Source organism: Oryzias melastigma, linkage group LG24, assembly GCF_002922805.2.
Source record: "Oryzias melastigma strain HK-1 linkage group LG24, ASM292280v2, whole genome shotgun sequence".
Lineage (NCBI taxonomy): Eukaryota > Metazoa > Chordata > Actinopteri > Beloniformes > Adrianichthyidae > Oryzias > Oryzias melastigma.
In genome coordinates, this window is record NC_050535.1 from 13105468 (window position 1) to 13120359 (window position 14892).

The following is a 14892-nucleotide window of genomic DNA, read 5'->3' on the forward strand; positions in this document are numbered from 1 at the left end:
CCTTTTAAACATAAAACCACAAAAATGACAATTTTGTTTTATAACAAAATTCAGACATGTAGAGACAAATCTATAAATCCACAAAGAAAGTAAAAATCAAATAAAAACAATGTTAAAAAAATATCTAAAAAAAACTTGCTCCTCTAGACTAAGGTTTCAGTGATTTATTCCAAAGTCAAATACAATTTTATGTCATAAATCTTGCTAAGTTTGTTCAAAGTAAATATTTCAAAGCTGAAATCTTTCATAAACTTTCATGTTAAATTTTAAATGAAAACAAGGCTTATCTGGCGATCGTTGTTGGTCCTGCATCACCGTAAACATCAGATGTTTTTAAACTCAGTGAGTTCAGAAAGGGTTCAAAATGTGAAGGATTTTCATTTTTACTTCAAGATGCCTCACTGGATGCAACAAAATTTTTTTCAGAAGCTGATAAAAACACTAAAGGTATTTTTGCTTTAAGTTATTCATATCTTTTTATCTTTTATGAGGGAAAGGAATACATTTCCAAGGTTTTTACAGCAAAATCCAACAAACTTTAAGACTTTTTCATCCGGATTCTTTGTAATGGGCACAGTCAGGTGGAGATGCATGCTGGGAAAATTCAAATGTTGGTCTAACATGAAATCAGAAGCAGAAAAATCTGCAACTCCTGCATCCGAACATACTTGTTTACTGCAAAAGTGAGCAAGAATGATCAAATCTATCTACTAAATCTATTAGCTAAAATAAAAACAATGTTTTGTGTTCTATTTCAGTTTCAATTAAATATATTTACAAGGTTATTTATTTGCCACTTTATACTTTTTAATGGACTGGTTTATCATTTGAACGGGGATTTAATATTGAAACATCTACGTTTTTGCACAAAAATAAATGTTTTTGTTGTTTCTGTCTGGAACATAAAGCTGTGGAAAAGTACAAATCCTCATCTATAAAAAGTATCACAAAAATAGGATTTTCATGAGGAAAAGAAATGTCACAAATTTATGAAAAACTAAAGGTAGATTTTTGCAGCACTTCTTATAACTTTTATTAGAGTAAAACTAACATTATTGATTCATCCATCTTCCAAATGTGAATAGCTTTCATGATCACAGGGTTGCTGGGTTGCTTTGGTGGGTCAGAGTGACCCACAGGGGTCACTTTACCTTAAACATGAAACTTTGTGTATTTCAGGGCAGAAGCACCACAAGTTTGAGTATTTTTCTCCCCAAAAATCCTTCATAAATCACTTTAAAAGTGTAAGAAGACAAAAAAGATGGCTTTTCTCACCTTCTTTGAGTTCAGTTACAACAAAAAAGGGCTTTTGTGTTATATCCCTTTAATTATTCCTTAACCAGGAGAGATTCTGTAATAAACCCTGTAGTTTTTCAAGCATTTACAGATTCACAAAGCAAGAAAAGGGGGAAAACTGATCCTTCAACCACATTTATTAGCAAGTTCATTAATAAACATTCATGCAGGACTGAAATATTGATTTTAGTATTTACAGGTTTCATATTAAGTACATCAAAATGTAGTTTCTGCTTTAGTGAGATTTGTATCCTGCTTTATCAGAATAAAAAGAAAAAAGGTGAAATAGAGGAGAAACATTTGAATGGGGAGCTGCCTCTGTCGACAGGAAAAGGCCCCAACACTTCAAAATAAAGCAACACCTCAGGAATAATAAAAAAAATAACAAAAGAAGCTGCCACTTCCTTCAGTTTGCACGATGAAGTGGAGGTGGGACGCTCTGTAGCCCTTGAACGTGCTGGTGGAAATGAGCTACTTCCCTTCCTGTGCTAAATCCAGCGTTTATAGTAAAAAGGGGCGGAGTCAGTAACGAGACAAATCACTCTACTGCACCTAAAGGAACTGCTGAAGGAAAAATACACACACTTTCTCCTGAGAATGAAGCATAAATCTAAAAAAAAATAAATAACTGGAGATATATTTAAAAAACAAAAAATCTGTAATTGAAAGAAAATGGCTTAGTTCTATCCTGAAAATGGCCGAGGCCAATCACTTTCCCAAAGCAATGAACATTAGAAGAGCTAAAAACTACAAACTACAACACTTAATTAAATGTGAGAATTAAGGGATTTTATCCATGTTTTTTTAAAGTCAAAGGTTCTTTAACACACCTTTGAACAAATCAAAAGTCATAAGGCAGGAAGTATGTAAAAAAAAAAAACAACCAGATGTTTATTGTTAAGTTGGATACAGGTTTGATGATGTAAACAAAACAAAAAATAATGGTTAAATTTTGTTCAATTTAAACGGTTCGACAGCAAACTACAGACAGAAAACAGTCTAGACGTTTGAATATTCTACCATGCTTCCCTGCAGAAAAACGCCAGGTTCCTTCCAATCTTTCCATTCCTCACAATTCTGACAAACTACTCAAAAAATATATTTACAATTAAAAAAAAGAAGAAGAAAAAAAACAAAGAAAACAGTACATCTGTCCCATTGAGGTTGCCCAATAAAGTTGGTTTAAAATCATTTAAAAGTGGTTGAAAATATAAAACATTCATGAAAAAAAAAATAAGTGGATGAGCCGGAACCCGCGCCTGCCGACTGCTTTCTCTGGTGGAATGTTGTTGCTCGGTGTTCTCTCAGTCTGAAAGTCAGGTGGCGGGTTGTCAAACTTTAAAAGTGGGTTTTTTAAAAAAAACTAAACAAAAAAGAAGAATCAGAGCAGCGGGGGCGCTGGGATGCTCCGTGGCTAGCGGTGGATTCTCCCCTGTCGGCCACCAGTCCATGAGAACAAGTTTCTCAGTAATATCCGGGCTGATAATGCTGGCTCCACGGTTTCTGGTTCCAGAACTGCGCAGAAGAGACACAATCCGGGTTAGATTTTTTTAAATAATTATGGTTACAAATTGCTGTGATGTCACTATTATTCTGCATAGAAATAATCCAGACTAGGAGAAAAATCTGCAGGAGTACTGACCCCTTGCTGCCAGCTCTGGTTGAAGGCTTGAGCCTTGTCCATCCCGTTCCTGTTGCCAAAGCCCCCACTGTTCCTGTTGTTGCCGAAGTCTCTGTTCTTGTTGCCGAAGTTGCCACGGTTACCGCCTCTCGGCTGAAACTGAGGAGAAGAGAGAGAAGCATGATTTGTAAATGTTGTGTACACGTCTGGAATGCTCGATTTCATCACCTGTCATACCTGGCTGTGGTGACCGCGGTTCCCCCCGCGGTTCATGTTGCCGCCTCCTCCTCTGCCCATGTTCCCTCTGTTCATGGGACCTCCTCTGCTCATGGGGCCTCCCCTGGGGCCCATGTTTCCTCTCATGGATCCGCCTCTGTGGGACACAGCTAAGCTAGGAATGGGGCCACCGCCTCGGCTGAAGTTTCCACGGTTGGGGAACCCGCCCCTGAAAGCCGGTGGTGGCAGGAAGCCGCGAGGGGGCCGACTGAACCCTCCTCGGGGGGCGGGAGCTGTGAACGGATCGATGCATCAGCCTACACTTTAAAGACTTAAAGGTTTAAAGTTTGCCCTCAATCAATCAACTTACGCCCTCTGAAGTTCCCCCTGTTCTGGAAGCCGCCGCGACCACCTCCCCTCTGACCGGGGCCGCTGCGTCCAAACTGGTTCTTGCCCCCCCGGTTGCCGCTGCGCTGGCCACCACCTCCTCGTTTGGGGGTGGTGCTGCCCTGGTTGGGCTTCTTCTCGGCGGGCAGAGCTGTCTTGCTTTCTTCTTTGTACTGTTCCAGCAGCTTGGAGGCCTCGTCTTTGGGCAGCTCGGCGTAGATCACTTCACTGAAGCTTTCGCCCTCCTCCGGCAAAGCGTAGAAGCCTGTAACGGCAGACGGTGAGAGTATGAGCCACACCGAGGATTAGATATTTGGAATTTGATTTTTCTTAACACCGCTCACCTTTCATTTTTAGCAAAGCGTGCTCAGGGACTTCTTTGCTGTCACTTTCCACTTTCTTCTGGACCCTTTGCTTGTAATCGTCATCAGAAGGACAAACGACCACGGCTTTGCGCTGGAATCCGGCGAACAGACACATCTTCCTCTTCTGACCTGGAGCAGACAGGTTGGTCTGGACAAAAAGAGGAGGAGCTTCAATTAACTCGTTTGAAAATGAACAGATTATCGTCCCAGACCAGAAAGCAGGGATCAACTCACATGATCCAAGATGTAGTTCCTCTTCTTGCGAGCTGCGATCTCGATAAACTTTCCCAAGAAAAGCGGCGCTCTTTGGGAAATGGCAGTCAGCTTTGTGATGTCCTTCGACTGACGTTTAAGGCTGTTGATCTGAGTTAAAATCAATAACAGAAAGAGTCAGAAACACGAGCAGAATCCTAGAGACGGCAGAACAGCGAGCAGTGCTGACCATCATCTTGTCCACAATAGTGTCGCTGCCTAAGATGTAGTACTTCCCAGGGTTCTGCTGGACGTGGGTCTTCACCCATGTGGTCTTCCCAGAGCCTGGCAGGCCAACCATCACAATGATCTTCAAAATAAAACAGACAGGATTTTAGGAACACAAATTCAAGAACCTTAGGGTGAAGACAAACCAACTCCTTCTTTTCTCTACCTCGCAGTCGGCTTTAGTCTGCGGTCCCTTCAGCCCGCAAACTCTGTCGCTGACGGGGATCTTCTGCAGGAAGGTGTAACCCTCCACCTCAGGGAAGTATGGCGTCTCCATCTGGCCGAAGTTGAACTCCACAGCACAGTTGTGGCACATGACGTGAGGGAAAAGCGCTTGGCCGTTCAGAGAGTCCTTTTTGACCTGGAAGGCCACAGCTGGTTCTCCACCATTCTTGGAGAAGGATAACACCACCTCATCACCCTCAAAGTCCTATCAGCGGAAAAAAAACAGCAAGACTATATTAGTAACAGACAAAAATAGAAATTTGAGACCTCACTTCATTCATAAACGATCTTACAATGAGACAACAGATGACGTCATTCTCCTCGAATGTTTCACCAAAGTCTTCCGTCACGCAGTTTGTTGTCTTTTTGGCTTTGCCAGAGTATGCGTAGGAAAACTCTTCCTCACCTAAACAAAACCAGGAGAAAATGGTCTAATCAGTTGTTTATTTTTTACAACCAGTGCTAGATCTGTGAGTGTTGAATTGAAGAAAAGGTTGAAAAAACAACCAGAATTAAGAGTTGTGTAGTGCAGTTCATGAACCACTAGAGGGAGCTCTTCAGATAGTGACAATATGTGATAAACTGTAGTGAAGCCTTTTAAGTCTTTATGAGAAATCTGCAGCTAAGTTGTAAATCAAAGTTCACTCTATTGTTGATTTACAAAAAAACAAATTAATCAGGTTCAGATGTTCAAAACAAATGTAAAAAACACAATGGTTCAATAAAAAATAAAATGATTCAACGATAAAATGCTACTGTGTAACAGAACTCACCTAGCAGCAGTGAACCAGTGACCAGAGACCATCCAACCTGCACATCATGAATCTCCATGTTCTTGCTGGATATGTGCTTCACTGGAATTTTCTCTGTAATCTGCCCAAAAAGCAAAAAAATAAATTAAAAAAGGTTACCCACGTAAAATATGAGCACGTGTTGGACAGGAAGTCCCGCCCACCTTCATCTCAAAACAGGCTCTGCCTTTGTTCACGCCATAGTTGGCTTTGCCCCCAGACCAGAGGTAAGCAAAGCTCTCCATGGTGAGCGACGAGGCACTGTAGCGGTCTCGCGACACCTTAAAGTGCAGGTCGCAGTTGTCTGCAGCACACAGGGACAAAAAAAGGGTTAAGGCTGTGAATTTAAATAAAGTTTGGTTTTGAATAGTTAGAAAGCCTTACAGGTATCCAAGCAGACTTTAGTGTCATCAAACTGCTCGTCTTCTTCCTCCAGAGGGGGAACCGGAGACTTGAAAGAAGCGCTGAAAAAAGGAAACCAACAAGTCAACAAAAAACTATTCCCTTATGAGTGTAACTGCATGAAATGTTTTAATGGTGGTGGGACCACTTGCTGAAAACATGTTTTTGGGGAGGAGAGAGGGAAACATATAATGGGAATTTCACCCAGGTTTACTGAGCCCTCTTTTTGTTTTTCTGGATGGTCGGCTGTATTGTAGGCCTTGACAGACACTTACCTTAAAGGATCCAACGAAATCTAAAACACAAGCAGAAGAAAGCCCTGCCAGCAGCCTTTCCATGGAGGACTAGTGTTGAGTTATGATGCACTGAAAGGAGACCCTGCTGTGTCACACGAGTGTCTTTAGCGCAGCGGAACCTGTCAACCTTCTAATGTATGGAAATCTGAGTAACAGTAAATTCTATGCAAGATTCTATTTACCATCATGTTAACTGAGGAGAGCATTTGAGGCTTTTTAGAAGAAAATCAGACAACTTTTGCAGCTTAAAGACAAACCTATCTTTAAACAATTTGTAATGTAAATGATTTTCCACACAATGTAAATTAAAAAAAAAAAGTTAAATTAAATATAATTAGTTGGCAAAATGAAGTAAAAGCACTAATTTAAGCTAAACTGACAAGGTTTTAACTTCCAAAACAATTAGAGGGCGGTTTCATTGATAAAATCCACAGCAGCTGTGAAAAACAAAGATCAACTTCAATGAAAATCTTGTATCTGAGGTTTTTAACTTTTTCTTGTGGTCTAAAAAGGAGGAATACATTGTACTTTATGCACTATAAAAAGCCTAAAGCGATGTCCTAGAAAACAAAGATGTTTTTATTTGATTTTGGCTAAATAGAATACTTTTAAATTCGATCAAAAGATGATCAGAGTGGGTCCATTAAAAATGTATTTAGAATATTTTGAGGTAAATTTAGAGGGGAAAATGTGGAAAAAGTTTAAACTGATAAATTCCTGAAAAAACTGACAAATGGACAAATTGGAGAAGCAGGAAGTGACACGCTGGGACTGGTCTGAATCAACACAGCCAGAAATAAAAAGCAATCACAATTTAAAAAATAAACAAATAAATATAGCCAACAATTTTGATGCAGTGCCCATTGATCTTCAGGTGGTGCGATGAAAACAAAACATTTGACCAAAAAAAGTAGGTTCATGTTCACTCTCGCACTCGAAACTCCCTTGCAAGCCATGCATGATGTCACAGAACGCGGGGTATAAAAACTCTCCCAAACGCACACACCATGACACTTCACACAAACACATGATACAGAAACAGCAACAAGTGTGAGATAGAGAAAACAACAACAAAAAGGCAGAACACTCCGAGAAAAACATGGACGAATAATATCGAAGCTCCTCCGTGGACACTCCAATACTCTTGATTTTTGCTTTTTTCCTGCTACATCTTTGTGTGCTACTTCTTCCAGACCCCCCGGCTACTCTCCTCAACCCACCCCTCCATTGAAAAGGTGTACATCTGCTATTTCCCCCCTCTGGGTTTTGCTAAGAGTAGCCTCCATTCACCTTAAGGACACAACGGGCTTTTCCAAAAGAAACAAAACAATAAGTGGCATGAGGAACAGATGTGAAAAGTCACAGATGCACTTCTGCTACAGAATGCAGTCCATTATAGACGCTATGTGAGTGGGCATTGTAGAGAGTAAATGGTAAGGCTCTTTAGGTAGTCAGGGATGACCCTCAAAACACATGTGTGAAAGTTATTAAATAAGAGAATACTTTTTATTTTAAACAAAAAAACTGAGGGTTGTCCTCTTGCTAGATATGTGTGCATTGGCACTTAAAGCCAATACAGTCCAACAAAGCTATGGATGGCGCTTCAGGGATGCTGAAGGCCATTTTGCTCTGTCCCATCCTTACCAGCTGTATTTGTTCTCTTCAATAAATTCAAAGTAGCCCCTTCCATGTTCCTCCCGGCGTCTCTTAACACCCTTCTTATTCTTCTGATCAGCATTCGTGTCTTTGTCCGCATCCCCTTTGAAAATAGAACAAAGATATAGAATGAGGTGCTCCTTTTTGAGACAGAGAGAGAGGTCGGACTGGCAGTGGGGTTCTGGCCCACAAAGCCCGTTCATTAGTTACATTGTGTCCATCATATTTCATATGAGGCAACGACTCATAATTACACTTAAAATACATTACAATCAAATGGTTATGACAGCTTAAGACCAGGTAGTTATACAATAAACTGGCCAAAAATGAACAAAAATGAGTGATGCTTTGTGGGGTGAAAAAAATAAGTCTGAAAAACACACCACTGTCAATGGGGTTTATTTAATCTGTAAAGGGACAGTTTAATGTCTAAGGGGGGATAAATGAATCATGCAGGTGAGACTATTTAGATCTGTTTTAAACTACCTCCCCATGTGTTGCACTGTATGACTTGGCATCCCTTATTAATACAAAAACCACGACATAGTACCTGAAAGCTAGCTAAACAAAAAGAACCAGCTATTTTTAGTACCACATTTAAATTGGGGTTAGCCGTCACAGATATTCACCGGATTATTTATATTTATGCACAAAAATGTTTTTAAAATAATTCTAACTAATCAACAGCAGGAAAAATCAATATGTGACTTACAAACTAAACTTATCACGAAGGGAAATTCTGAAATGGCTAACCCTGCTAAATTAGCTTGTTAGCACTACACCAGAAACAAAGAAAATCGCGCTAGCCAACAAGCTAACACCTACAAAATCGAAAGAAAAAGCCTAAAGGTCAACCAAAATTGACGTTTCTCGACATACAAATGTAATTATGACCGATACTGAAGTTTAAAGAGTGCTTTTGAAAATACTTTAGACGACGTGACAGAAAAAAAATGTAACACGTAATTAAAGTTACAAAACGATTAACTAAGAGGTGACCGATGCTAGCTGCTAATGCTAACTAGCTTGAATCACGCCGCCGTGCTCAACATGGACGCTCGACGCTAACGCGCTCAAATCTTCACAACCGGCACGCCGAAGAAAAAAAAAGAAAAAACAGCCAGCCACAGTCCATTCAGCCAGCCACGTTTTCAGTATCAATTTATCAGACTCACCATCAGCAGCCGGCTCTCCGGGCTCACCGTCCTCCGTGTCAATTTTCTCCATGTCGTCCACATCTCCCTTCAGCATCTCGTCGTCTTCGTCCCCTTCTTCCCCCTCACCCATGTCTTCGTCATCCGCTACGCCATTGCCTTCATCCCCATGCGCCTGTTCCTCCTCGTTGGCCTCCATGCTCTCTTCTACCGGGCCTTCCTCCTCCTCTCCCATCACCTCCTGTTCGGCGGCCTGTTCGAAGGCTTCCTCCTCCGCTCCCTCCTGGGCCGCGGAAGAATCCCCGACCAGGGCCTCCTCGTCTAGCGCGGCCTGCAGGCGGTCCATCAGCTCGGCCTTCAGCCCCTTGTCCGAGAGATTGCGCTTCTTCAGCTCATCTTTTAGCTCGTTCACTTTCAGCTTTTTTACGTTAATTGTGCTCATTTTGAACGCGAGAGTATAAACAGTTAAAAAAATAAATCGACGATAAATAAATAACCGAACGCCTTTATACAGAGGAAACTGCGCCAAATAGCACCCGCTGTTCGAGGAGTCTTCGCCGGCGTAGAGCTGAGCTGAAACGGCGGTTGAGTGGGGGGAGGAGGACGGCCTCCTTCCTACCGTAATAACAGAAAAAGCGGCGCAGCGAGGTTTTTATCTGTCACTGTCACTCTAGAAAAATCATTATACTTTTATATTACATATTTGTTACAGAAACATTACGTTATTGCAGAAAAACGTCAAACTTTATTATTTGTTTGTCCAAAAATAAAAGTTTTAATCACAATAAAAAATACAACTTAATTTGTGCCTCTGCAACAAAACAGGACAAAATACAGTAATGTTGAATTAAATATAAACATTTCCTTAGTTGTTTTGGGCTATTACTAACTCTTTTGAATGTTGGTGATTAGTCACCTCATCGTCATACTTCCACCACCGTGCATGCAACAACATTTTTACGTTTTATCCTCCAACTTTTCTTCTTAAAGACCCATTCCAATGAAAAGTGTGTTTTGACCTTTTCTTGACACATTAAGGAATATTGAAATTAAAACGGTGTTTCTGAGTAAGTCTTTATTAAAATAATTGTTAATCAGGAGCAGACAAAAAAAGGATGGAAAAAGCTTGTAGCTGTAATAGAACCTCTGATCAGTTATGTTGGATGTGTGAGGGGCTGTAAGCTAGCAAAAGGGTGGTGGTGAATGAGGAAAAGCTCACTCAGCACCAGTAGTCCCTCCCACAATTCACTTTTTAACTGATAATGTCTAAATTGTCCAATGATCTTTTCTAGTTTCATTCTGCAATGGAACATGAAGAGCCACAAATGTAGGAATATGGACACATATTGAACCACTACGATTGTGTATGAATCACAATTATGAATAAAGAAAAGATTGGATTACACGAAATGCATATAAATATAATCATTCAATTAAAAAGATTATACATTTTTGTTATATATTTACAGAAAACATTAAAATAAACAAAACACTAGAATTAGAAATTTAATGTATAAATGTCTCTTCTCCGCTGATTGGACATAAGTCACAAATTTAGAAATATCAACTTGTGCTGAAAATTTCAATTATCTATAAAAAAACATTAAAATTCAGAAAAATGCATAAAAATATAATCATACTATCAAAATGTTAGATTTTCTGTTATAAATGACAGAAAACATTAAAATGATTGCAAAAAAGACCACCAAACAATCAAAATAAAACGCTGGAATTCTTAAATTAATAGATACATTTTCAAATTGTCCAATAATCTCTTCTGTACTCATTCTGGAATGGATATGAGCCACAATTTTAAAAAGAAAAATTTGATAAAAACATGCTAATTGCTTATGTATTAAATTTTACAAAAAATAGAAAACAAACAAAACAAAAAAAGGATAAAAGTAAACAAAACGGGATCGTACAAATATATATACATTGCTATATTATGAAGAAAATGTTAAAATAGTTGCAAAAAGACCACTAAAAAAATCAAAATAATGTTAAAATAAGAAATTTAGTCAATGCATGTCCAAATACATTCTTCTGCACTTGAATCACAATTTTAGGAATATTAACATGATTTGAGGCACTTTTTCTATAATTATATGTAAAAATAAGATAAAAATTAAACAAAATGCGGAAATATGATGGAAAAAGACTGAAAATGTTCTTATAAATTGCAGAAAACAGAAAAGAGCAGTTGGGAAAAAGACAGTAAATAACCAAAATAAAACATTTGAATTATAAATGTAACAAATACATTTCCAAATTATCCTATAATTTCTTTGCACTCATTCTGCGATGAATATGAGCCACAAATTTAGAAACATGAACATCCACTTTTATTGTTTATGCACAATTATGTATAAAAACAGATTAAACCAAAACAAAATACAAAGGAAAATAACCAACAAAATAACAAATAATACATTTTTTAATGTCAGAAAACATTAAAATCGTTGCAGAAAACCACTTTTGTTGTTTATGCATCTCAACAAAACAACAAAAATTGACCCATCAGCATCAAAACACCCCATTACCGCCCCCTAGAGGAGCTCGGCCTGAAGTGCATGAGGAGGTTGAGGCGCTCTCCGGTGCGCTCACTCACTGTCGCTCCGTTCTGCCGCCGGCACCGCTCCTCTCTATAGTCTCTCCAGCCTCTCAATTAATCAAAATCCCCTCATTTTAAACTTAAAATGATTCCAGCCACTCACAGGTGCTTATATCAACCTGCGCTCCATCTTTGTTCGGACTCCTTTTTTGATTTTTACAACAAGTTGTCATGTCGTCTGTGACCGGGAGAGGAGAGAGCTTTCCTGCCTCCATCCGGACAGTTCTCCGGGTGAGTCCCATTTATTTATTAGAAACTTTATTTGAAACAGCTTTTCATGTTTATCAGCTGTGCTTGGAGTGCTTGAAGCTTTAGGGTGGGGTTAGTCGATCATTTCCACCTGCATTTGTGGCCCCAGAACTCAGAGGCGCGCGAGCCCGTCGGTTTTACCGGAGGAGGCTGCCGAGCCAAGGAGCGCCCCACTCCCGAGGGCGCCGGAGGCTCCAAGGGAGACGCAAACATGTGCCAGAGAACCGAGGACGCCCCGTCTTCCAGGTGCCTCCAAGTCCCGGAGCGCTTCAGGATGCCCTTCAGCGGCGGGGGGACCCTCCGGAGAGCCCACCACTTTGGGGGATCCGAACGGAAAGTTGCGGGATGCGAGAAATGCTCGGCGACCCTCGTGGGGCTGAAGAAGCAAGCCCTGAGCCTGGCTGTGCACCACCGCTTCTCCTGCAAGGTCAGTGATGCTCCCATGGAAGAGGAGGATGAGGAGGAGGGGGTCGTGGCATCTTCAAGTGATGGAAAAAAATAAAATAAAAAATTAAGGGACTTTGGTTGCTTGCACCAAAACTTTAAATATTATTTTGCTATTTGAATAATTAAAAAAAAACCCTTATTAGAACTTTATTCATTTGCATATTTAAATCTTTTAGTCATTGCTGAGAATATTTTCAATATTTTCCTGCAAAGTCAGTGATGCTTCCATGGATGGTTGAATGAACATCTTTAGGTGATTAATAAAATAAACTGAAAGTGATTACACCAAAACTTTAGTATAATCTGAAAAAAGTCTATTTAGTTTTCTAAAATAATTTAAAAAAGCAAAATCTTTATTAGAATTTGATTTATTTACACAGATTTACATATTTTAGTCGCTGCTGAAAATATTTTTAATGGAGGAGGAAGAGGAGGATGAAGAGGGGGCGTGGTCATTTTTAAGTAATAAACAAAAAAACTAAATATTTCTTCTAAAGTGATATCTGTGGATTGCACCAAAACTTTATGTGAAATCTGCAAAAACAAGACAAAAAAAAATCATTTGTTTTTTTCTTAAACAATTCAAAAACAAAACCTTTATTAGAACTTTATTTATTTACAAAGATTTACACCTTTTAGTAACTGCTCTTAAATCCTTTTTCTGTGGTTTATTTAAAAATTCATCTTTTCTTGAATATTATACCTGAAATACACCAGACGACTGCTTATAGCTTTATTATTTGCAATATTTACTTTATTATTGTGCAAATGTGGATTTAACTCGACTCTTTCTGTCAAATTCTTCACCTTCAAGTCATTTTACGTTCATTTCAACCCTCCTGCGGCCCGTCAGCCTCACCGCTGCCGCCTTTTAGTGGAAATCACGCGAGCATCCATCACTCAGACCCCACCAGACAAAGTGAAGCGGCGGCATTCCTCCGCGAGTGGTTTCAAATGGGCATGAATATTTCATCACTACATCCCCGTGTCATCCTCAGTCCTCCCCATCCAGGCCGTGGCTATTTATTTTTGTCCTCTTAAGTGGGATGGGGCACGGTCACCGTCATGTGTGCTGGGTGGGAGGAGGCGGAGGCAGACAGTGGAAATCTGATAAGCCGGTTTGGCTCCTTTCAGGTTTATTGATCAGCAGTGATTTCTCATCAGGGCTCTATGATATCATCCTTCTCCAATGGGTCGGCGAGGACTTTCACTGCAGTAAAAAATAAAATAATCTCTGACAAATTGGAAGGATGAGATTCTTCTGTTCATCTCTTTGTGAGGTGATGCAAAATAAATGTGAACTCTTAGTGGTATACAAGTATGGATCTTGTGGTAAGGCATTAAACAGTGTGGAGGAGGTATAGGGATGGTTTGTTTTACATAAATTCCAACATCTGGCATGTTATAAATGGGTGGAACACCTGATTCAGGTGGGAAGGAAATCTGGAAAACATGGAGACAGCAGTGACCTTTGAGGCTTGGACTTCCCGACCACTAGAGTGGAGGGAGAAGGACAAAAAGGTGTTCGCTGCTTGATTTGTAGATTTGATGACTGAACCATGTCCAGAACAGAACAAACCCTCCTGGTTTGGACAAATTAGGTTTATTGTAAATCAGGAATGAAGTATATTTTAGTGTAAAAAATATGTTTTTTTTTTAAATAAAAAAATGTTTTTTTAATAAAAAAATATAGTTAAATAGGAGCTATCAGGAAATATAAGTCCAGAGTCTTTTTGAGCACTTGTTTTTTACTAATTAACAATTTCTTCTAATTATTTTAATTTTTTTAAGGAAATGTTTGATATCCATCTTTTTGGTACAATTACAGATTACTTTTTACAGATTATTTTCAATACGTTATGGCTTTTATTAGTCCTGAAAATGTACAAAAAAATTAATTCTGAGAAAAAAAAAAAAAAAAAGCAAATATGAGGTTAAAAAATGTAAAAGGTGCTTAAAAAAAACAGGCGAACCTCCTATAAACAACAGAATCACCCCAAACTTTATACCCCCAAACAAGGGGAACCACCTCTGAAAATATATAAATATATACCTCTAAGTGAGGAGATCAGCCCATCAAACTCCTTATTTATAAATGAACCCCTTATAGTATATACTTTAAAACTCCGGGACCACCCCCTCAAAATAAATACATCTAAAACTATAAACCCATAAAAAAATCAGACGGTCCCCTCAAAGTTTATACTCTTAAATTAGAGTAAACCTTAAACCCGTTCCAACTAAATGCATAGTTCCAAAGATTTATTTTGAGAGGAATAACAATTATGCGCCAAAATTCTTTGTATGTTTGTTCTAAATAAAAAAAATCTAAGCTAAAACATTTTTAAAAACTTTATAGTACTATTTTTTATGGAAATATGCTAATGGGGGTTCACCCTATACGTCATTGTGAACAGTTGATGTGATTGGCTCACGCACCGAGTCGGAGACTATCAAGTTAAAATGATGGGAAAACAAAATATAATAATTCACACTGCGCCGTTTCCTCTACTTTCATTGTACCAGTTGGAATCTGAATTCAACTCTGGTGCGAATGAAACAGTGTTGGTGCTTGGTGCTCTTTAGCAACATGTGAGTAGCATCTTTCTGCTGCACAAATCCAGAGAAACTGGGAGAACATTTTTTAATGACCTGTCGAAGGATCTAAATGCATGTAAAACCGGTTGCATGGT

At 39.1% G+C, this 14892-nt stretch overlaps 2 protein-coding genes across 2 annotated transcripts in view; one reads left to right on the forward strand and one right to left on the reverse strand.

Moving 5' to 3' along the window:
* Positions 1-1415: 1415 nt before the first annotated feature.
* Positions 1416-9514, reverse strand: hnrnpub (heterogeneous nuclear ribonucleoprotein Ub). The gene is made up of 14 exons (XM_024291027.2): positions 8911-9514; positions 7724-7838; positions 5766-5845; positions 5546-5685; positions 5364-5463; positions 4884-4996; positions 4532-4795; positions 4328-4447; positions 4120-4248; positions 3865-4033; positions 3504-3785; positions 3155-3426; positions 2939-3076; positions 1416-2811 (listed from the first exon to the last, which is right to left on the reverse strand). Exons 1-14 carry the CDS (start codon positions 9329-9331, stop codon positions 2761-2763), a joined length of 2394 nt encoding a protein of 797 aa, XP_024146795.1. The 5' UTR covers positions 9332-9514; the 3' UTR covers positions 1416-2760.
* Positions 9515-11409: 1895 nt separating this feature from the next.
* Positions 11410-14892, forward strand: part of kif26bb (kinesin family member 26Bb) — a 26578-nt gene continuing 23095 nt past the window's right edge. Inside the window, exons 1-2 of the mRNA XM_024291123.2 lie at positions 11410-11734; positions 11862-12179. Coding sequence (XP_024146891.1) covers positions 11675-11734; positions 11862-12179 — 378 coding nt within the window. The 5' untranslated portion in view covers positions 11410-11674. The remainder of the gene's footprint in view (positions 11735-11861; positions 12180-14892) is intronic.